The sequence below is a fragment of the Sitodiplosis mosellana genome, unplaced genomic scaffold (genome assembly GCF_009176505.1).
Source record: "Sitodiplosis mosellana isolate CC-2019 unplaced genomic scaffold, AAFC_SMos_1.0 Smas_scaffold_6197, whole genome shotgun sequence".
Taxonomy (NCBI): domain Eukaryota; kingdom Metazoa; phylum Arthropoda; class Insecta; order Diptera; family Cecidomyiidae; genus Sitodiplosis; species Sitodiplosis mosellana.
The window spans coordinates 8,678,665-8,701,565 of NW_022601438.1; the positions used below are offsets into that span (position 1 = coordinate 8,678,665).

At 37.5% G+C, this 22,901-nt stretch overlaps 4 protein-coding genes and 1 long non-coding RNA gene across 6 annotated transcripts; 2 read left to right on the forward strand and 3 right to left on the reverse strand.

Moving 5' to 3' along the window:
* Positions 1-377: 377 nt before the first annotated feature.
* LOC129577405 (troponin C-akin-1 protein) lies at positions 378-1,901 on the forward strand. The gene is made up of 3 exons (XM_055464372.1): positions 378-631; positions 1,085-1,404; positions 1,502-1,901. Exons 1-3 carry the CDS (start codon positions 617-619, stop codon positions 1,677-1,679), a joined length of 513 nt encoding a protein of 170 aa, XP_055320347.1. The 5' UTR covers positions 378-616; the 3' UTR covers positions 1,680-1,901.
* Positions 1,902-3,188: 1,287 nt separating this feature from the next.
* On the reverse strand, positions 3,189-7,469 carry LOC129577403 (transmembrane protein 87A). 2 transcript variants are annotated; one of them, XM_055464370.1, is made up of 4 exons: positions 7,130-7,397; positions 6,600-6,750; positions 5,378-6,453; positions 3,189-5,282 (listed from the first exon to the last, which is right to left on the reverse strand). In XM_055464370.1, exons 3-4 carry the CDS (start codon positions 6,416-6,418, stop codon positions 4,623-4,625), a joined length of 1,701 nt encoding a protein of 566 aa, XP_055320345.1. In that variant the 5' UTR covers positions 6,419-6,453; positions 6,600-6,750; positions 7,130-7,397; the 3' UTR covers positions 3,189-4,622. The 2 variants fall into 2 exon arrangements, with proteins under 2 accessions (XP_055320345.1, XP_055320344.1); XM_055464369.1 differs by having other exon boundaries at positions 6,600-7,469.
* A 303-nt stretch (positions 7,470-7,772) lies between these two features.
* On the reverse strand, positions 7,773-8,462 carry LOC129577408 (uncharacterized). The gene is made up of 2 exons (XR_008688997.1): positions 8,229-8,462; positions 7,773-8,131 (listed from the first exon to the last, which is right to left on the reverse strand). It is a non-coding gene; the product is annotated as an uncharacterized LOC129577408 (long non-coding RNA).
* A 27-nt stretch (positions 8,463-8,489) lies between these two features.
* Positions 8,490-11,033, forward strand: LOC129577407 (collagen alpha-1(XV) chain-like). The gene is made up of 7 exons (XM_055464374.1): positions 8,490-9,057; positions 9,136-9,647; positions 9,750-9,821; positions 9,899-10,066; positions 10,153-10,283; positions 10,375-10,554; positions 10,626-11,033. The coding sequence occupies exons 1-7, from the start codon at positions 8,937-8,939 to the stop codon at positions 10,849-10,851; spliced, it is 1,410 nt and encodes a 469-aa protein (XP_055320349.1). The 5' UTR covers positions 8,490-8,936; the 3' UTR covers positions 10,852-11,033.
* LOC129577406 (putative uncharacterized protein DDB_G0282133) lies at positions 10,956-21,967 on the reverse strand. The gene is made up of 14 exons (XM_055464373.1): positions 17,922-21,967; positions 17,071-17,841; positions 16,847-16,956; positions 14,155-14,297; positions 13,898-14,032; positions 13,457-13,714; positions 13,153-13,307; positions 12,840-13,024; positions 12,684-12,770; positions 12,330-12,613; positions 12,088-12,231; positions 11,918-12,017; positions 11,623-11,766; positions 10,956-11,550 (listed from the first exon to the last, which is right to left on the reverse strand). The coding sequence occupies exons 1-14, from the start codon at positions 20,541-20,543 to the stop codon at positions 11,226-11,228; spliced, it is 5,463 nt and encodes a 1,820-aa protein (XP_055320348.1). The 5' UTR covers positions 20,544-21,967; the 3' UTR covers positions 10,956-11,225.
* Positions 21,968-22,901: the final 934 nt, after the last annotated feature.

The following is a 22,901-nucleotide window of genomic DNA, read 5'->3' on the forward strand; positions in this document are numbered from 1 at the left end:
TCTATATGTATTGCGGTTTTTTTTTTGCTATCATCGTCTTATCTCGCACACCCTATATACTCGAACGATCTGTTTACGTTTCAGCTACAAGTACACAAGAGATTACAGTGAAAAATTGAAAGAAATAGCTCAACGTAAACTTCAGTAAAACCGGAATGTCGTCTGATGCCTGGCTTGGTTCACTTGTGATGGTATTGTCTGCATATTGGTTGTTGTCCTCTGTTTTGACTGCTATCGCACATACGGTGTACGAACGAGAGCTGTTTTGATCCACTAACACATGTACACACCGTCGCACATGCACATGCAAACAACGCTACTTGTAGCCAACACTCCATAAACAGAGTGTCTTTCTCTCTGGCTTCGTTGTTATGATTGTTTTTCAACTATATGCTGTGTATTTCAAATCAGTCTCGTTTTTAACACAGGCGCAGTACCACTGGTCGACAGTGAATTTCATAATTTTACACCGTTTTTTCAGCAGATTTTTCACATTTTGATACATTCATATTTGCATCCAGAGAAAATTAGCTAGAAAGTTTGCTACATATCTCGTGCATTTATATTTAGATATTTTTTAAAGTCACATTTTTGAGAGAAGGAGAAACGGTTCAAAATGGTCAACTTTAAAGTAAGTTACAGTCTCAGTTTCAACAATTAGTTTGTAATCGGTGTAAATTTCGTTAATTGTTTCAAAACGAAAAGTAAACATAATCGTACTCAAAAGGATGGCATTGTTTTAATGCGAAAACCGTTGTGATATTAAAATGGTATACGTGCAAAAATACACACTCGTTCGTCGATCTGTATCGCCATCTCCTTGGTTTCGATAGTAATGTCAGAGGTTTTTATTCCTTATTCTATATTCTTTTGGCGTTCTTCGATCGAAGAAAAACAACAACAAAACTAACGATGTTTTTTTTGTCTCTTTATAACTCATTCACGTTTATCACAAGTCTGCATTTTTGTTGGGCTACCATTTATCACTACGTGGTTTTGTAGACGGTTTTTTTTGCTGGTTATTGCTAATGAAATTCAAAACTAAACGATCTACTATTTTTCCTCTCTTCTTGTCAATTTACAGCAAACATCAATCGCATTGCAACGTTTATTTGTGTATGGAACATTAAAATCCGGTCAACCAAACCATAATATCTTACGTGATCCGGCAAATGGCTTAGCAAAATATTGGTGCAAAGCGACGACAACAACAAAAATGCCACTTGTGATTGGTACACGCTACAATATTCCATTTTTAATCAATAAGCCAGGTGTGGGCAGCTATGTTACGGGCGAAATATACGAAGTGGACGACAAAATGATGCATATTTTAGACAATTTAGAGGATTGTCAACGCATCTACAAGCGTGCAATTCAAGATATGAATTTGGGCATTGGCGAAGGGTAATTGCAGCACTGATTTTCTCATTTCTTTTTTTTTGAAAAGACATCGACAAAGAAGGAGTTTTTTCTAATTAAATTTTGATATGTGTTATTTCAGGGTTGTTCCATGCAATGTTTTCTTGTTGGATAAATACCCAGAGCATCTGCTGGATTTGCCACACATTACCGAGTACAAAAATTGTGCCGAACATCCGTACATTAAGAAAACATTACGAAAGCATGTGTTAAATGATGAAGATTTTACACCAGCTACATCAGCGGCTGGTGCAGCCTAAATATCATCCGTTTTATATCCGTTTTTTTTTTCATTTCTATTTCCATTTTTTCTATTTTCAAATGAAGAATAAGCAGCACATTAAAAAAAATTTATAATAAATTTCTTGATTGCGATTATTACTATTGTAAGACAATAAACGGCGATCTGTTTTTTTTTTGTTGGTTCCAATGTCAACATTACTTTAATAAAGTCAATCCGAATCGGTTTATTTTTTTATCAACAGCTCCGCATGTGGTTTGTGTTTTTCTTTCTTTCTTTAATGTTAAACACTCCGGCGACGACAATCATAACAAAGCGAGTTTCTTGTATTGGTTCAGTTCAAGTACCTACTTTGATGTACTAGATTTAGTTTTTGGATCAGTTTTTCAACTGACATTTCGAAATCGGAATAGAATTGGGAATAATGTATTATATTAATACATGCATTTGAACCACTATTACCGCTTTGTTTTCGTTGAACTTCCAGAAACAAACAAAAGAGATAGACAGTATGTTTGGAAGGAAAATCGAAATATTTTCGCATTTATTTTCTATCATAAGAGCGGTTTCCCCTCAAAAAAGCTTCCAAAAGGGAAATAACACATGTTTATGTAAGCTTTTTCGTAAGTTGAACACATATTTTCAATTGAATTCAAAATAATTTTGGTATTTTCTTGAAATTCAACATAATTTTGAATCTTTTCAACAGATGAATTTGTTCGGCAAAACGGAATATGCCATGGACGCAGCGATACCTATGAAACTGGGGGTCATCTTCATGCTGACTCGATGCGGAAGGTTCCGACGTTGAAAGTTAGATTGTTGCAAAAACTGATTATCATCACATGATTGATTATTATCAATTTGGTTATAAACTAAGTCATTTGGTCGTAAAAGGCGGTGAAGATTATTGAAACCAAAAGCTATGCCAAAGAATGATCAGTCTTGACTTTCATAATTGGAGCAATGAAAAATGGAAGGAAAGCCAAGCCAAGCCAACTGAGCCAATCAATGAAGAAATTAGAAGAGAAAGTCAGCTTCATGTGATATGAATTCGAAAACAAATTAAACTACCACCAAATCGACTACTTCCGCTTTACCATGGAGGAATCAAGCTCGATCGCGACGACTATCTTCTAGAAGGGACAGCTATCTTGTATAAAATTGGTAAAATAAATAGATTGAGCGTCTTGAATGAATCAAAATTAAAGTGTGGTTTCAATCAGTCGGAGGAAATGAAAGAAGAGTCATAAACCGTCAACAAATGACGCAATGGATAATTAGACACTCGACTATCAAGGTTTCCTTCAGCGAACGTGCTCTGGACGGAAAAATGAACTCGAGTAAAATGTCTGGAAAATATCTCGATGAGATTTACTTATATGCAATCTTCTACCTTTTCTCTAATTCTAAACAGATCACTTTATCCGAAAGAATGTCAACTGTCTAACGAAAATAAAACAGCTGTATTAATAAACAGATTGTATTTGTTTTCTCCCGAAATAAAGAAAGAAACAAATCGCCAGCATTTTTTTTTTGTTCAACCTATTTTATTTAGATCAATTTTTAAAAAAAATTTACACGATAATGATATTTGTTTGTCATCTTAAATGGCTAACGTTGTTTAGTGGTTTTATTTTTTGTTCCAAGTTCTCTCAAAGTGACTTGATTTTCGTTCATAACGAACATTTATTACATATTTTTTGTTGCCTTAATATTCTTTCGACTGAAAATGCCGCACAATTCGCCGTTCGAAGCAACGCCATTTCAAGTGAGCCGATTTCTTATCATCCTAATAAATAATGCTCACAGTGCTCGCTTAACATTGTTATTGTTTTCGTTTGTCTTTTTTTTTCTCACAGAATTGGAAATTGATGTGCGTGATTGGCGTGTAGGTTGATGAAAAGTTGCCTCAAGATGAGTGATAATAAATAAATTAACATAGTGTTCAGTTCAGAGAGAATTTGGTTTTTCTTTTGTGCAACAATCAAACTTATCACTATGTTTTGTTGTTTTAATTTTTTTTCTCTAAAACACTCAAACCAACTGAAAAAATGATGAAAAATTTTGGACGCTGTCGATATGCAACTATTCAAAATCTTTTTTTTTTGTTTTTTTTTTATTATTGTTGTTGATTAAATGTTTCATTTGCTATGAACTCAGTGAAAACCAATAAACTCTGTTACAAAAGCACATGAAGCCGAAAAAAATGGTTCCCTTTTGTTTCATATTATCAATGTTAGCAGACGAAATTTGGTGATAATATCTCTGTATTTCCTGCTGGATTTTCTGGACTGAATGGCTTTGAACTGGTTTACAATGTATGAATTTGGTGATTTTAGATAGACCAAAATTTTAATTCTATTCATTGAGCAAAGCCCAATGAGCATATATGAAGTTTAAATAATCGGAAAATGATATTTAAATATTTAAATATTTACACATTTGTTTCTTCTCTCTCTCTCTCTCTCTCTCTCTCTCTCTCTCTCTCTCTCTCTCTCTCTCTCTCTCTCTCTCTCTATCTCTCTCTTTCTCTTTTCAATTTGTTCAATATCTTAACCTCACTCATCTCACACATCTCTCTCACCATGTATGATTTTTTTTTGTAATACTCTCCCGAATTATTCGTTAGAATTCACAAGAATGAAGCTCATTTGAGGCTATGTAATAATTTTTTAGACTCTTTTTCTGTTTGGTTGTTATTTTCAATCGAAATAATGTAAAATGCTAATTAAATATTTATAATTTAGATTTTTTTTTGTTTTTTTTTTTTTAATGATGGAGGTTTAATGGAAAGCCTTGACGTGGTCACTTTCGATTTGTTATTTTTTTCTATCACACAAGCGAGGGAAAATACGTTTTAAATTAGCAAGACCAAAACGACATAGTGTAGTTTTCTAGTTGTTGTTTTTGTTGTTAATTTTCTGGTTGTTATTAATGCCATTTGATTTGGTTCATGTATCTACTGCATTTTCGATACTTCGAATCGAGTGTTAATGATTTCTTCGTCGGAATCGAGAATGGGTAGCGTTGCATCGGCAATGGCCGTTGGTATATTCTCTTCCACCCATCTCAGATCGTCTTCATCGGTGGTGGTTGCTTTGTGATTGTTAAATTTGGGTGAGTTGGTATTTCGTGAGCCACGCATTTTCACGCCATACACATCGGCCACAAATTGATCCTCTTCATCATCGTCGTCCTCATCTTCGGGACTATCGAGCAACGGTGTGAATGCATACCGTTGATTGTTGTTTGTTGGACGCCATAAAATCATTATCACTAGCAACAGTAATGAGAATAAAATGTGCCAAAATGCTTCATCTTCCCATAAATCCTTCCAGTCGGTCAGACACTTGGCGAGGCGATGTGTTTTAATGGAGAACAGCATAAACACAACGGATGCCAGAACGGCAAAAATGAGCGTATTCGTAAAGTGTCTGTACAATGTTAGTTTGACCATATTTCGACGTAATCGAAGTGTGCGCGTTGTTTGCACCAATGACGTGAATATCCACCAGCAAATGGCTGAATCGAGAACGGCCAACGGTATGCTCGCCACAAGGATTTGATTATTTGGATCACTTTTTATGTTCATCACACGCAAATAACTCTCAACACCGGCCTGTAAACGAATGAACAACAACAAAATGGGTTTTAATTAGTTAAAATGGACTTGTCGCTGTTTTGCTTCTCCTTTTTTTCTGTCATCAAACTTACAAGAACAAAGTATAGGCCACCCGTTCCGACGACTCGATGTAACATTGGTCCAAGACGTGGTTTGACTATGCCAAAGCCGAGTGACACAATAATCACAAGCATTCGGGCCAACGTTCGTTTGGCGCATGAAACCCATTCGGCGAGTAATACTGCACCGCGCACTGAAACTCCCGTCGAATTGATGCTCTGGTATTCTGCATAGAACATTGCCTTCTCTAACATGCCCAACAATATGACGCCACCAATCCAAAATTGAATACGTAACAAATCACGCCATTGCATAAATGAAACCATCAACCAAATTACACCGAATACCACATAAATCAAGCACATTACACCGTAAAATGGTAACAGTGGCCAATCAACAGCCGATAAGAAACCATATGTGCCACGCATTTCAATGTGAACAGATGCATTGTAATCTTTGTTACTGGTAGCTCGAATAATCAACGCAAACAAGTACACGCCATCGGCTTGAATTGTATAAACGGGATTACTGGCTCCAATCGCTTTGCGATTCAATATGTGCGGATGTATTTCGTCGGCCAGCAATAAATCATTTGCACGTTTCGCTCGACTTTTCACATCCATTGGCCCATTGGCTAGTCCAGCCGATGATTTGATAGACGAACGATATTCGGGCAACGGAATATGACCGCCATTGCTGCACTCTCTTATAATTTCCGATTGTTGAACGAAATTTGTATCGTTTGATGTGCGCGGCACAACATTTTCGAATGTCATAAATGAATCTTGCCAACATTCCGATTGTATTAGCATCCATGCAATTGAAATATTTGTATTCGTTGGCTTTGAGTCACACGTAATGGTGACATAGATTTCGGAACCGGCAAACAAGGACTTTGGAACGGTCACCGACTGTACATTACGGTTCATTATGAAGTCCCATTTGCCTTGGTCAGGGAAACAATGTGCAGCCGGAGCACAGCTACTGAGTACCAATAGAAATGTCAATGATATGTGTTGCCATATCCGTCGTTTTGATAAGCTCCACATTTTATCAATCTGTTGAATTGTCATCGTCGTCAGTGTGCTTATATGGTCGACTGCAAATTCTGGGAAACACACCAAAAATTACGTACACCGATTCGGAAACGGAAGAAACACACAAAGAGAGAAGAAAAATAAAAATGCTGAATTTAGAATTGAAAATTATATAAAATCGACTGATATATGTTGTAATAAATGTGTGACTTCATACGTTTTGCGGCGAATTTTTTTTTTTTTACTTTCGTTCGTATCGATTTTGCAATCAATTGTCACAGACTTGTTCCTAGATTTTGTGCGATAGGATTTATTTCATATTTTATTTTCACACATTGCTCATCGTACTCGTATTTATAACTGCATGACTGCCAATCACATACACACACCACACACAAATTCCCCCAAGTAGAACCAAATGTCCCGAAAGTAAAAAAAAAAATAATCAAAATTGCAATTAAACACGGGGCCAATTTCTTTTTCTTAAACATAAACGAGAATAACACCGAATGGAATCAGCAGCTCGAAGAAAGATTTAAAAAAAAGAAAAATAACATCAACCAAAACAGACAATTAGAACATTGGCAATTGCTCAAGTGTTTTTTTTTCTTTCTTTCTCTTCTTCTTCTCTTTTGTGTATTCTTTTTTTATCTTGTTATTTCAACTAAAATTCCGCTATCAAAATTCCAAATTAATCGATGTATGTGTTTGCACTTCGACACACTGAAAACAAAAATTTTTTTTTACACCGAATGATATATTTTCAATTTCAAGTGCCTGTCGCTCATTTCTTTTTTTTCTTTCATTTACACTTATTTACGGTATTTCAAATGTTTAATGACAAATGAAAACGATACGACATGCGGCGCACATCGCCTATCGATGTCGACAATGGGCAATAATACATTTTATTACGACAAACTAAACTAATATGCAAACACATACACACACACGCACAACAATACCGATGGCGCACACATACGTGCGGCGAGAGCGTGTGTTGTGTGTACACACATTACAAAAACCGATAATGTTATAACTGCTGACTTGAGCAAGTTATCTTCAATTCACCTCTCGTTCGGAGTGTAATGTATGAAACGTCAAACTCACTTTGTGTGCGTGTACAATCGGAACAGTTGACAATTTACCGGACCAGTTTGTTCTGGGTCCGTACATTCATGTGATTTGGATTTGGATTTAAATTCAAATTTCACTTACACTCTTATCGTATGTAACATGCTTTCTTGTCAGAGTTTTGAGAGTAAAATTTCCAATTAATGGCACATTCAAGTCCTATTTATGATTAGATCTTTCTTCATGGTTAAATACATGTGACTCTATTGAATATATATGATATTCATGAGAAAAAAAAATGAATAAAAACGTTCGGTTTAAATTCGAATTTGGTTTTTTATTCGATATGTTTTCGTTTCCATAGAAGAAAAAAATGACAAAAAAAAAGAGAAATTGTTTGAGCAGAAACTATTGTGAACCTCGTTCAAGTTGATTTCGGCGTTCAGCAATCTTTTTGGTCAGTTCAATTGATTTAGCCCGAAGTTTTTCTAACATTTTGGCGTTCATTTCCTGGAAATCCTTGTATTGTTTACGTGCCGAATTTCGTTCGATGACCAATCTGATCAAGAATTCATCGTTTGGCTGCTTATTTTCATAGTCATTTTTCTCGTCTTCATCGAGCAACGATGCCACTGTCAAACGCTGCCCAACATTCGATCGACGAGACTGGCGAGACTGAAAGCAAATTTACACAAAAAATGAATGAAAACATCAAAAAAAAAAAATACACAAACACATCATTTCTCTGATGAAATACAACATGAATTCTCACCATTTCAAATCACTTTCGATCGATACGAACAATTCCAGCAGCCAAACTATGGTTGTGTTTTACGTTGAATTATTGATAATGACAGTTGCAAAGTAAATATTCAGACTGTGCTATTCTCTCGGTGGTGCGTGAAGGAATGGCCCATTTTTGACACAGTAATCTCAATTATTCAACGACTCATCTCATAATTTATGACATTACCACTTTCAAATGCGAACGGTGATAGAAGAACAACAATGCAAACTGTCAAAGTTACGATGAATGGAATGAATTGTGCTATCACCGGTACATTTCCATTGTATAGCAGTATTCAAACAGCAATGTATAAGCAAATGAAACAGAAATAGATGTCTCAACCAAAGATACACTAAATTTGTAAAGAACTTGGTTTTTTTTTTAAACCAAAAATACACTCGGCAACTTCAACAATTTGAAGAGACATCAATTCGTGATAAAATGATTTATCAATTTGAATTTGATAGCATATCTTTTCGTAGCTCATGCGCACGAATTCGCATCGTTTTCTGCTCCCGTAGTCTATGGGATTTGTCAAGATTGGCAAATTGCATGTGCAAAATGTAAACAAATCAAAGTAAATTTGTGTGTCTGTTCGTAATTTCTTCATTAACAATTCAATACGTGAAAAAGGTGAACGTGCCGACGATTTTCTTGTTTATTCAACCATTTACCCAACCAATTAAAAAGAAAATGATGATTTATAAGGAGCTACTTATGGTTTATTGCTTGATTTGTTTGAGTTGGTTCCTTTGTTTGACTAGTAATGTTGAATCGTTTACAGTGAAAAATGTGCGTGGACGTGATTTAGCAGGTAGATTTAGCCAAATTGATTGCACAATTTATGACATTTACATCAATGTGACTCGAATTTCTTTGCAAACTATTTTAGGTGATAGTAACTTTGAATTTGATTTACTCAATCAATCGTCTCGATTCAAAAGCAATGTATTTACGGAAAATCGAGACTCAGACATGTTAGTGAGGCTTGCTTATCGTACATTCCCAAAATCGGTTCGCGAATCGACAATTGTTGCAACGGTTCAAATGAACAACACCAATGGCGGCTATTTATTTAGCATTTTGAATCCACTCGGTACTGTGGTGCAATTTGGTCTTGTTCTGGTGCCAACCAATCGATACATTTACAATGTATCGCTAATTTATACCGATGCCAAACTGCATTTGAACAGCCAGAATTTGGCTACGTTTCAAGTGCCAGCGTTCAAAAATGAAACCACCGTTGGCGTTAAAGTCTTTCTGAACAAAGTGACATTGTACCTCAATTGCCACGAAGTCCGATCGGTGATTGTGAACAATGTGGATCCAGTGGAAATTAAAATCGATTCAGACTCTCGACTGTATGTCGGAAGTGCTGGACCATTTTCACCAAATAGGTTCGATGTGAGTTAATGCAACGCTTGGATTTTGAATTACATTTTTGAATTCTTGTTTTTGTTTGTAAATTAGAATGAATAATCTTAATTAATTTGACTGACTTTTTAGGGCAAAATTATATCATTGAAATTGTACAGCGATCCGGAAACCATGAACAAAGTGTGCGCAGGGAATATTTGGGTAAGTTTGAACTATTACACCGAATAGTAGATTTGGTTTGGATTTTTTCTTGAAATTTTCTCCTTATAATTTTTCAGGCTGATCGCCCGATGCTATTCACTATGCCACCAAGTTTCTACACAACACCACCAATTTTGACTCCAGCCACCTTGCCGCCAATACCCTTCATCGAAGATGAACTTAACAATTTCCCTGTTACTGAACCGGCCGATATATCAACAGTCACACCGAAAACCAAGTTCTTTGTGAGTCGAAATGAAATGGAAATTGCACCAGGAAAGAAAATGATTGAAATGTGTAAAACACTTTTTTATTGATTTCATTTTATTAGCTTCGAATTGCAGCATTGAATGAACCTTACTCAGGAAATTTGCACGGGACAAGAGGTGCAGATTTTTCATGCTATCGTCAAGCGGTTCGCGCTGGAGTGGTTGGCTCTTTTAAATCATTTTTATCCACGCGGTAATTTATGGACTCTCGCTTACTTAGAAAAAGAGAACATTTTAGGTGTCAATTAATATGTGATATCAATTAAAATTGTGATTGCTTACAGAATTCAAAGTCTTCAAGGGCTCGTCAGCTATGCACATTGGGACGTTCCAATTGCAAATATCAAAGGCGAGATGATATTCCGTTCGTGGAAAGATTTATTTGATATCAATGGTGAATTTTCTTATCAATCGCCACGATTGTACAGCTTCAACGGTCGAGATGTGTTGCATGATAGTACATGGTAAAGTGGAATTGTTGCAATTCATGCATCAAGAATCCAATTCTTATTTCTCGTTTCATTGTCATCTCAAGGCCCCGAAAGCAAATCTGGCACGGTTCAAACATCAACGGAGACAAATCGATCGAAAGTTTTTGCGGTACTTGGGAATCGATTGGCATGGATAAAACTGGTATGGCCGGTAGTTTATCGCTTCGAAGGCTCATAAACAACGAAAAAGTGTCATGCAAAGATGAATTGATTGTGCTCTGCATCGAAACAATCCCAAGAGAATTGAATGACCTGCCTGTGAACAATTGAACAAGGCTCAATCAAAGAAACAAAACAATAATAATCTAGCTGTCAATTCAATTGTGTCAATTATTTAATCAATAGCTGCTCAAACAAACAGAAAACATATCATATGTGTAAATGATATCATCCGTAACTTTATTTAAAAAATAAAATGTTATGGCCTCCTAGCGCGTGTACAATGTAAATTCTAATGCTTATTCTTTGGTTAAATTTTATTTCCTTTTCAGACTGAATGAACTCAAGAACGAGTATTAATCGTATCGAAATAAAATAAAATACAAAAAAAAATAATAATTAACAAAGACTGATTTTCTAATTAAACGAAAATTCAGTTTGTTTCATCCAAAATTGACGGGGGATGGTGTGCAATTTCTTGTTATTTAGGCTGAAATCGGTTGAGATTCATCTTCTTCTTCTGCTTCGTAAATGACGTCACAGTTGAGAATTGGTTTTTTCATTTTACGTGAATGGGTTGGTGATTGTGGTGCAACTGGTTGCATGTCTTGCATCATTTCGTTTTGATCATAGTTCAATTGGTCGTACGTTTTGCCACCATTTTGGCGCATTTGCATTTTACGTAATTCCTCAGTCAATAGACGAAGGTCTTTGTCCTGCGCTTCAATGATGCTTTTTAGCTCTTCAATTGTGCGAATATCTTCGGCACGCGGCTCACGCCGTTCATATCGAATTCGCATCTCATCAAATCTAGTACATGGCAAATGAAAAAGAGAATTAACAAATCAAATGCATCGGTCACTTGAAATAATTGGTACGCACAATTGAGTAAGGCACCGGCATTTTCTGTGCAGCGTTTCAATTTCCTGAGAATTTTGAAGATCACGCTGTTCTAAACTTGACCGTTCCATGGAGTGGGCATTCTGTAAGTCTTTGATCTCGCGTTGATGGAGAATTTCAATATCGCTGTCCAAAATACAAAGAAAAAGGAATAATCGGTTTTCATTAGGAATTGAAGTCAAGAAAGAGATTCATTTTCAACATTTCGACTCATGATGCAGCAAAAAAAAAAAATGTAAACAATGGGGGAAAACGAATGTAAAATCCTGTTCATTACCGCATTTTCACGTCGGCATCCGACAGTTTTCTCTTGTAGTTTCGTTGCATGTCTATTTGCTCTTCTTCTTTGTCTGCCTTGAATTTCTCGTAATTCAATTCTATGCACACAGAAAGAAATAAAATTAAACAATTTTCTCGAATTTCATTGTGATGCCAGGTAATTCTTACCATAGTCTCGTTTTAATTTAGCTATCATTTCAGACTTGGTGGTGCTCAGCTCATCTGAAGACTTCTTCTTGATTTCATCTATTTTGGCTTCAAACTGTGCTTTCAGTTCAGCCTCGCGCTCTTCAAACTCGGACCTTAGTTTATCTGAAAATAAAATTGTCATGAATAGTAGGGTCAATGATGTTTGATAAAAATTCATTGCATTTATGGCTAAACTTCGAGTGAAAAGAAAAAAACTAAACTGAATTCACGCTGGTGACCCTGTTCGGATTTATTTAGAATCATGCGAATTTGCATAATTTGCTTATCAGCTTTCTCATTTGCTTCGTCCAATCGACGATTCCGGTCGACCAGTTTCTCTTTGATGGCCTCGATCTCATCTTGCAGTATTTTCTCACGAAAAGCAAACGATTCCTTCAACTGATTCACATCATCTATATGCTCTTTTTGTGCTTTTTGCACGGCTTCCATGCGCTCTTCAGCAAAACAGATCTCCAGCTCATCTTTCAAGCGTATCATCTCATTTCTGTAAAATGATTAAATGATCAACTGGTTTGACCATTTTGTTTTACATTACAAACAATTGAAATACGTACAATATTCGGTCTTCCCACATCGATGCCACTTCATAGCGCACTTCATCGATTTTCGCAATCATTTCCCGGTCTTTATCACTCAAATCCCTGCAAAGTTTATTAAATTGTTTAATTCAAATCCAAACTGATTTCGATAAATCAAATTTTAAAACTTACGAAGCAAATCGAACAGCCATTCGGTGAATCTTATCGTTTGCCTCTTCAAGTTGACTAGTGGCTTCGTCCAGCCTTTCTTTTATCTCTTCTAGCTGCTGCGTCAAATAAGCAATGGAATAACGTTGCTCGTTTGATAGGCCACGTAATGCCGCCAATTCGGCTTCAGTTGTTTTTAAATGCTTCATCTGGTCGAAAAGAAATAAATGATAGTTTTGGTTTAATTTTTCCTCAACCGAAGCGTAGATTTGGTTAAATCCAAAGTTTGGAACTAGAATTAAAAAAAAAATTTGGTGATTTTGGAATTCAAACACACTTGGTCCTGTTTTGCTTTTGTATCAACGGCCAATTTTTCCGATGTTTTGATTGCCTCCTTTTTCGCTTGTTCCGCTGCATTGATACGCTCCTTACAAGCTCTCTCTGTCGATCTTATCTTCCACTCACAGTCCTGTAGCAAAAGTTCTTCGCGATCTGAAAGTCAGTCGGCAATTTGACGGAAAAAAATCTCATTTATAAAGAAAGTAAATCTCAGAAAATTGAATCTCGTTAAAAATGTGGATTCATTTAAGCTTTCCTTTCGAAATTTGCTTCAAAAATGACATAATTTATGGCTTATGTACCTGAGTTAAGTGTTCGCAACTGTTCAAAATCCCTCTGCCATTTCGCATCGTTTTCGGCCCGTTCGATGATCGCCGCATCCAATGCATCCTGTAGTGCTTGACGTTCGACATCTCGTTCGCCGATCAATTTTTCCTTTTCAGCTCGCAAATCAGCCAAATCATTTTGCGCCGAGCTCAATTGTACTTGCAACGATATGGCCAGTGATTGCATTTGGTCAAGCTTTTGTTTGAGTTCGATGTGATCGGATTGAAGATTGTCTACAAATTGGAATTGTGTTTGATTAATTTCTTCCGAATTTGCATTAAATCCAAATGACAGCAAATTGTTGATAAATTCAATTCAATTCTATCATTTTCAATCTAGAATGAATGTGGAATGCTTGAAATGTGGAAAGATCATTTTCACTTCGACTTAAAGGCATAGTGCCGTTGATTGCTTACTAATTTTGATATTGAAGTCATCCTCTTGCTCCGAGTATTTTGCCCGATTTTTATCTATTTCATCCTCCTGATGTTTCAATTTGTCTTTGACACAGTGCAATTCCTTATATGCCGCTTCTAGTTCGGCTTGCAAACCTTTGACCAAATTAAACAGAAAACCAAAATATTTGTATTTTTTTTTCTTCAAATTTTTATTACAAAATGACGGATTTTCATTGAAGAAATTGACGAAATAGAAAATCGAATTGAATACTCACGTTCGACATTCCATGATTTCACCGTTAAATCTCGCTCAAGCTCACTGATTTTGTATGTTAGATCGGCGATTTTTTGTTGACACTCAGCAACATTGGTTTTGGCTTCATTGAGCTGCGCCAATAGGTTAAGTTCATGTTGTTTCCTTCGATACCAAAAATAAACGCGCTTTTGTTAATATGCTCGGAAAGAAATTTTCGAATCTGACATACAAATCATAAAATTAACTCAAAGGTCTCAATCATTTTCAAGTGACCGAATGTGTGAATGCCATCAGTCGCATTCATGCAAAGTTGAAACGGACAGAGCTATGAATGTTTATGAGATCTCGATCCAAAAATAGTTTCCAGTATAAATAGTTGTGATAATTTTATATGTTCAATCAAGCGGTGAGCGAAATGTTGCTGAGGGAAAAAATGACCGAAATTTCGATGTTTTGAATGCAAATCGAAAATAAATTGTTATGCAATTAAACAGAAACACGACCATGCGCAAATCATTTCTCCTTTGATTTCGACCAAATCGTCTGAAACACATTCCAGTGTGTGAGTGTGTTTTTAAATTGCTTTGCGATAGAAAAAAGAATCAAACATTTCTTTCATGTTCCGTGCTATTGAGTGCGACTGTTCTATAAATCGCCTTGTGGCGATCGCACTCTGTTTCTCTTTTCTCGATAAAAATAGAGAAGAAATTTTGAAATTGTGAAAGCAACCTTGAAAATCAAACATGACACGCCAATCATCACTACACAGGATTACTACGCACTTCAAAACTAGCGTGTACGCGTGGCGTCATTGTTATGGCTATATAATTGCTTGAGATTCGACGGAAATTCGTTCAATAGAATCCGTAACGAAGAAAAAAAATCGGAGGCATCGAACAAAATAAGTAAGTGGCGCCGGAAAGAAATATTTTAATTTGGAATCATGATTAACACGTGGAACATAACAAATTTCTATGATTCCGAATATTGGTATCATTTTTGTATGTGGCTTTTTTTCGTATGTTTTGCGTTGTTGTTGCTTGTACGTTTCGCACGATCATTGATCGTTCTATCGTGTTGTACACATGGCCTAAAAATAAATCTTTTTCCTATTTGCTTACACACACAAATCGATTAGTTCTGAGAGACGATCTCCCGGCTTCGTAAGTGGCCCATGAGAGGAAGACAGAGCGAAACGACGGCAACGACGGCAACGACGACGACGACGGCAACGAAGGCAACGACGACGACGGCAACGACGGCAACGACGACTCGCATGAAGTGCGCAAGCGGCTGTGTGCTTTCGTTCCGTTATTAGATCGTGCTCAAGTTATCGTCAGCATTCAACAATTTCGTTGACGTTCGAACGATATAATCCCATCATTATGTTCGCAAATATGTGTGCTATGATTTTCTTCATTTCTTCGCTCATGTACACACCATCGACGCGTACGTCTACATTTCATATTATTGGCAGATGATATAACTTCTGTTTCTTTTTCTTTCTTTTTCAAAGCATATTCAGATGGTTGATGGTGTTGGCATTAGGCAGCAGAGCGCGCATAAACAACATTGTTGTCTATAATTTGCTTATAACTCTGATGAAAATCGTGCATTCTATGCACTTTTGCTCTCTGGCCAGCAGTGCCGAGTTAACCAAATTTGGTGCCCGAGGCAAAAATGATTTTGGTGCCCCTTGCAATTTTTTCCCGTTATATATACAAATAATTATTGATAAAATGAACGTACATATCAGATGCGAGCGGTAGGGAGCAAAATTTTTTTTTAGGAATACCATTTTTGGGGCACCAAAAACATTTTTGGGCCCATTTTTGGCTGCGTGTTTTCTTTTTCAGATTATAAAAAAAAAAAAAATCCATGCTTGTGGTGCCCCCAAGAACGTGGTGCCCGAGGCAACTGCCTCATTTGCCATATGGCTAACTCGGCACTGCTGGCCAGAGTATATAGTTTTCGGTATATCACTACTTTTCCGCTCATGATCGTGCGCTCATGATCGTTCATTCTTATTATTGTTATTAATTTTATTCGTTGTTCGGTCTCTATAAAAATAAATTACAGTTTGAATCCGAATTTGAGTCGTTCGTTTCAACGTAAAATGTGATAAAAACAAGAGAGACACGAGCAGCGATACATACACACACACACACACTCTATTGCAATAATGTATCGCGCACACAAAGCGAAAAGTACGCGTGCAAATATCGCGAGAAAAGGATGAGCATGAAAATATTCAAATGTCGACGTTTTGTAAGTGGCCGAGACTACATTAGATACAGTCGATCGAGAAAATATTTAATTTGAATTACGTGCCCCGTACCCATCTCTCTAGCTCCACTTGAACATGTTTCTAAGCCAACATTTTACGCCAGATAAAAATGCTGACTCCTGTTTGTAAAATGAACATTTTCCGAGTAGCAACGGCGATCGAAATTTTTGCGCACTGAAATTTTCCCAAACTGCGTGTACAAAACGTGTGGTCGGCGGGACCGTGTTTGAATCACATCAAATTATTAACCAATATTTTCGCAGAAAAAAAGAGACGTAGAAAAAAAATAACCAACACAAACTCTGGTTTCATTTCGTACCTGAACTAAAAATATTCTCGTATTCGATGCGAATGAAAGAAGGAGAGAGAGTGTATGAGAAAAAAACACTTCACGACGGCAAAAAATGAATGGGAAAACACTTACGCCTCGTTGTGGACGTTGTTTTGGCTTTCGTTTGATTCATTTTTATTGCCAATGTTCAATACGCCTGGATATAATAGTTTTTCATTTGGACTCTTCTCGGCTTCTTCATCCTGTAATTTTAAGAGCATTTTTGTCAATATTTTATTGCGAAAATAAAAAATTTAAAAAAAAATTGACGATGATATCATTTCGATTGAATGTGAATGGCATAAAGGACAACTTACATCAGTCAAGTCGGCAGTTTCATCGTCGACTTCGAGGCTTTCATCAAAACTATCGCTGATCGTGCCCGTTTCTTCTTCGTTGCTGCTCCAGCTGTCCAAGGTATTGTCGTTGACAACAATTTTCGGTGGGCTACGCGATAGAGGTATCGGTTTTTTACTACCGTGATTTGCACTGAGAAGCGTTGAACCGACAACAATATCGGGCAAATGCATTGCATCGTCTGAATACTTTGGTGGGTATTGCTGCTTTTGTTGCTTCTGCTGCAGTAGCATTGATTCGGATGATTTATCGTATGCATTACTACTACCTTTAACGCTACTAATGTTATCGTTGACGATCTTTCGCGTCGACTTATTATTATCACTATGTGGCTGCTGTTGTGACGGCGTTTTTTTCATTAATTCATGTTCATTAACTCTACTATGACTATGGCTTAGAGGTTCCGTATTTTTATTGATTGCTTGGCTTAAATTTATTGGCTTATTGGCGTTAAATCGTTGTGGTTGGCCATCAATTGAGACGTGTATCACATCATTGTTGTTGCTGTCATTGTTTAGGCGATTTGGTTTTGTGTGCTGCACCGATTTTTGTGAACCGTTGACGTTGACGCTTGAACTATTTTGATTTGATTTAAATGCATTGGCTGTATTTTGATTGGCATTGTTTTCGGTGACGCTATCGTTGCTCAAACTGCCATCGGCCGACACCAATTCTTCCTCTTCTTCTTCTTCTTCCTCTTCTTCAATTTCCTCTATCTCCTCTTCGATTTCCTAGAAATTGTGATAGAAAACTCTCACTAATGCAAATTGTTCCTAACTCAATATACGTGCGCACTGCACTTTCAACTCACCTCTTCTTCAATTTCCTCTTCGATTTCCTCATATTCGCTGCCACTCTCGCTCTCCTCCACGATTTCAACAATGTCGATCGCCTGAGACGATACATTTTCCGCTTCTTTCGTATTATCCCGTAGATCGCTCAATTTGATTGCAGTTGAGTCATCTGCAAAGCTAACGAATGGCTGTTGCGTCAGATAGTCGGATTGCGTATTGTTTGTGCTCAATCCAACCTCCACAATTTCAATACCGAGCGAACCGGTTATACTGTTCGATCGTCGTCGACCATTAATCGTCCGAATGCCATCGATTTTATGGTCTGTACTATTTTTACGAAATTCCGGAATCGATTGTAATTTTCCGGTTGGCCGTTGTTTGAACAGTGTTTTCACTTCAATCACCTTGCCATGCTGATCGATCACCGTCTCTTCGATGTCACTTAATTCAAGAGCATCATCGCTATTGTAACTGTCCACGCGATACAATACGTTTTGCTCCATTTGCGCACTATTCTCACAATTTTCGCTTAATTTTGGTTTAGACACGCCTGCACCCGTACAATCACGTTGTATTTGGATTTTTTCACTTGCTGACACTGAACTCTTTTCACATTGATCCACATCATCATTTGTCACACAACAACGTTCACTACTATCATTTTCACTTGATGGAACGGCAGATGAGGCGGTTGATATTGTGACTGTGGCTGTTGCTTCTACTGTATCACGTATGGTGACGTCAATTTTGTCATTTTTTAATGGTATTTTTGGTATTTTTGTATCAGTTTTATGGTTGATGTTGTTTATCCCATTCGAAACTGATTCGAAACGAGTAACTTTACTGCTACCATTCACATTTTCCGTGACCGGTCGTGTGTATTGTGTGGTGGTAACTGATTTTCCGTCGTTCGTAACAAATACGGTCGAATTTATTTCACCGTTCAAATCGGACGACGTTTCATAAAAAACATCCTTGATCTCGTTCGCCGTCTCCGCCGTCGTCGTCGTTGTCGTCGTCGTTGCCGCCGTAGTTCCACTATGCTTTGGTTCTGGTTCTGGCTTTGGCTTTGGCTCTGGCTCTGCACCGGATTGTTTTGATGACGTTTCGGATTCTAATATTTCATTTATTTCATTCGAAAAATTAATTTTATTTTTATCATAATGCGGCGCTTCGGCTGCTCTTGCCGTTGCTTTTGCTGCTGCGTCATGGCAAATGTTAGCTGTGGCTGCTGCTTTTTGGTCGGCACACACTTTTGTTTCGGCCGTCTTCCCATAGTTTGTACTCTTTGTGTGATTCGCGTTGTTTTGTTGTTTCGATTTGTTGATCGTATTCGTGGATGGAGATTGTCCCATGCTGGTTGTTTTATTGTAACATGGAACGGGCTGCTGTGGTTGTTGTTGTTGATTTTTGGAGCGTTCGGTTTTGTGAATGTGATTGGTTGAAAAGATAGACGACGAATTTTCCAGCTGCCGGGACCTGTCCTGCTGCTGTTGCTGCTGTTGTTGTTTCTGCTGCTGTTCAGCTGAGGGTATTCGCTTTGAATCTGTCTCACAATTTACGGTGACATTGGTTTTCTGAACGTCACCAATATTTTTAACAGCGTTGTTCACTTCATTATTATTTGCGTCTGATCTGGATGAGATATGATTATTAGTTTGAGGCGTCAATTGCTTGCATTCGCTTCGGTTCAGATTATTCTTGCCTTCGTCGTCGTCGTTGTCGTTGACGTCGTTGTCGTTGTCGTCGCCGCCGCCGCCACCGCCATCGCTGCCGATAAATGAATCTATTTCGATACATGAATGCAACGGCTGTGTCTCCTCAGCGAATGGGCTATTTTTGATAACTCGCTCATTCAACGGACAAAGTATCTGGTCGTTTTCGTTGTTCGCAACGGCGTCAATCGGTTGGTTGCGGTTGTTCGCTTGACAATCGCTTGCGTTGGTTGAGCCGCTTTTCATTTGATTCGATTTGAGGCCTACGATGTTATTATAATCAATTACGCGCTCATTTTCGTTGGTGTTAAAGGTTTTGCTGTGAAGAATTTTGGCGTTTTGCTGATTTTTCATGTTATTCTTGGTGTCGTGCAATTTGCGTTGCAGTTTTTCGTCGTAGCCGCCACCGCCATCGCCTTTCAAACCATGTTCACTTTTAATATTCACATCGAATGACACAGGAACTGATTTATTATGTTCGGCGGTTGTTTCATTCGAATGGAATTCGTTATGCTGACCCTTTTTAACAGTTGGCTGACGTTGGATTTTCCCATGCTGTGGCTGTTTATCGCTTTGCAAATGAACCTTTTTCAAATGTGATTGCTGTTGCTGTTGCTGCTGCTGCTGCTGCTGAATTGGCTGCTGACTGAGTTTGTTTTTGCGCCGATTCTTGCCCATTTTACCAATGATCCCGTTCACAAAACTCGAAACACGCTCACTAACTGACGATGATGATGTTGAGCCCGTTGTCAGTCGCTCAGCATTTGATTCGTGCTCAATTAATCTATTTTGGTTGGCGATATCCAATGGTTGATCACCCGATCGTAATCGATACGTATCGATTGCGCAGGTTTCGCTATTGTCATTTTCATTTTGTTGACAGCTCGTTATCGGCACTTTGGCCGATCGCTTGAAAAACGGCATATTCTGTGCTGGTCCACCGTTTTGTCGCTGTGTTTTCGTCGCTCACGCGAACGCCTCTCCCACTGTTCTTGTTTCTTTTTCCTCAATTAAGTGGCTCTTTCTTTTGTTGTTGTTTATGTTTTTCCCTTCATCATCATTGTAATTGAGGTGAGATTTGGATTGAGAATTTTAAATTGCTCACAGCCGTGTCATCATTATCATGCACTGAATTTTCCGTTTCACTTGATTTAATTCGGTTTTGTAACGAATTTCGAAGCAACTTCCAAATTGAGAGAGACAAAGAGCTTAAATTACGTTCATTAACAATCATAATTATTCGATGGAATTTACAGGAAATTTTTTTGTTCGGTTTTCAGCACATCACTGTTTCATTTTAATGAGAGAGAGAGAGAGTGAGAGAGAGAGAGAGAGATGCTCAACGGTTCAATATCACAAATTAACTCAATTTCACTAGCGATCAAAATGTACAAAATTTTTCAAATTCCGTCACAACCGTTATACCACGTCACTCCTCATTTTCACTAATTCCGCACACGCTTCGACGGAATTAAATGAAGAGAAGTAAAACCAGAGGGGAAAAAAACATGAATGCGGTTTAAAACAGAAAAATGCGAGTATCAATAACAATCAACGACACACAACAAAAATCAATAGCACGATATAAATTGATGCGGATCTACTGCATGTTTAATGTGCGGCTCTTCATTTGTTCTCATTCGCGTTTTCGTGTAATTCGATTTGTTCCTCTTTTTTCCTCTCGTTTCTTTGGTTCAATTCAATTTCGTTCGTTTGGTTGATGCTTTTTCTCGATGCGCGCTTCAATTGAATAAGTAAATTATAATATATTTTTGGACCGGGTAGAAATGCAACAACACGCACAGGCACACACACAAAACAGTTATTTCGTATAGAAAGGAATGGTCGAGACGCGCACACGCTTTTCCCCTTTCTCACTCGGTTAATGCATTTTTGCACCTGATCAAAGAGCAGGTTCCGCAGCCTATGCCAACAACTTTGCTATGCTTCAGTTTGTTGTAGCCGAGAAGAAAGAGTTTATCTTCATCGTTGCGTTGTTGTTCACCGAACTGATCTCGATCGTTCACTTTGCGCCGTGCATATGTGTACACACACGCTGCATTTTGAAACACAGCAAAACAGAAAACAAATAAACAGAGAATCGAATCAAATCGCTAGCTTGGCCTAGTGATGTGGAAATCGAATAAATTTTTACAAACGAAAAAAAAAACGAACCGCAATCTACAAACAAAAATATACGGTGTCGCCGTTAGCCAGTACAAAAGAGAAATGCCTGGCTTGCTCGAAAAGTCCTCGAAAGAAAATTACGCTTCAGATATCTGTTTTGCGCGCGTGACATTCGCAATCAGTATGAGCGAACCGAATGTGCGTCGTGACTGGTGTTTTTTTGCTGTGCAAAAGAGACAGAGGGAAAATACGAATCCGAACAACCATCCAAACCGGAACACAAATAATCGTATTTCATTAAGTTGAAATTATTGCCAAATGATGATCCGACACGGAGACGACAGAGTCGCTCTCGAAACAGATATGTTCATTTGCGGCGGGTGTTTTCAATTCGTTTTTTTCTGCTTCTTTACAATATTTTCGAAGCGACGTTTTCGAAAAATCGACTCAAGTGGATTTGCCTGTGTTGGCTGTTAATTATGTGTATGTCTCTCTGCTTGAAAATTAATTTTCAAAACTCATAAGATGAAATTACACCGATACTCATTAGATGTTGTTGCTTTTGTGTTTTTTCGCTGCCGGTCTCGACAAATGTATTTTTTCACGCTGCCTTTCATATTTCATTTTGTGGCAGTTTTTTTTTTGCCATGCTCTTGTTGTTGTTGCTGTTTGTCAGTTATGACGTGTGTGCGCGCAACCTGAATCATTTTCCTACTTCTGCCAAATGACATCCATGATTTAAACGAACAAGAGAAGAAAAAAAACAGACAAAAAACACTCAACTCATTTCACAATATTTCGAACGCAATAACGGTATACATTTGTAAAAATTAACAAGATCGTAGGTGGATGAAGGATGAAAATTACTGTTACAACTGTGAGACTTACACTCGACGACATGAACAAATGAATGTTCAGAACAATCCTAACGCCACTAATTACAATAAAATGGCAATCGCTGCAAATAATTACAAGTTGACCGAATAATTCATGCATAAATGGAAAATTACTTGAGATAAAGGTCGATTTTCCTCTTGAAATCCCAACACAGTCAAAATCTCATTCATTGAAAACACAGTACGATGATCTCTCTTGAGTGTTTTTTTTCTTCTCAAATACGAATTGATTTAAAACGAAGAAAGAAAAACACACACA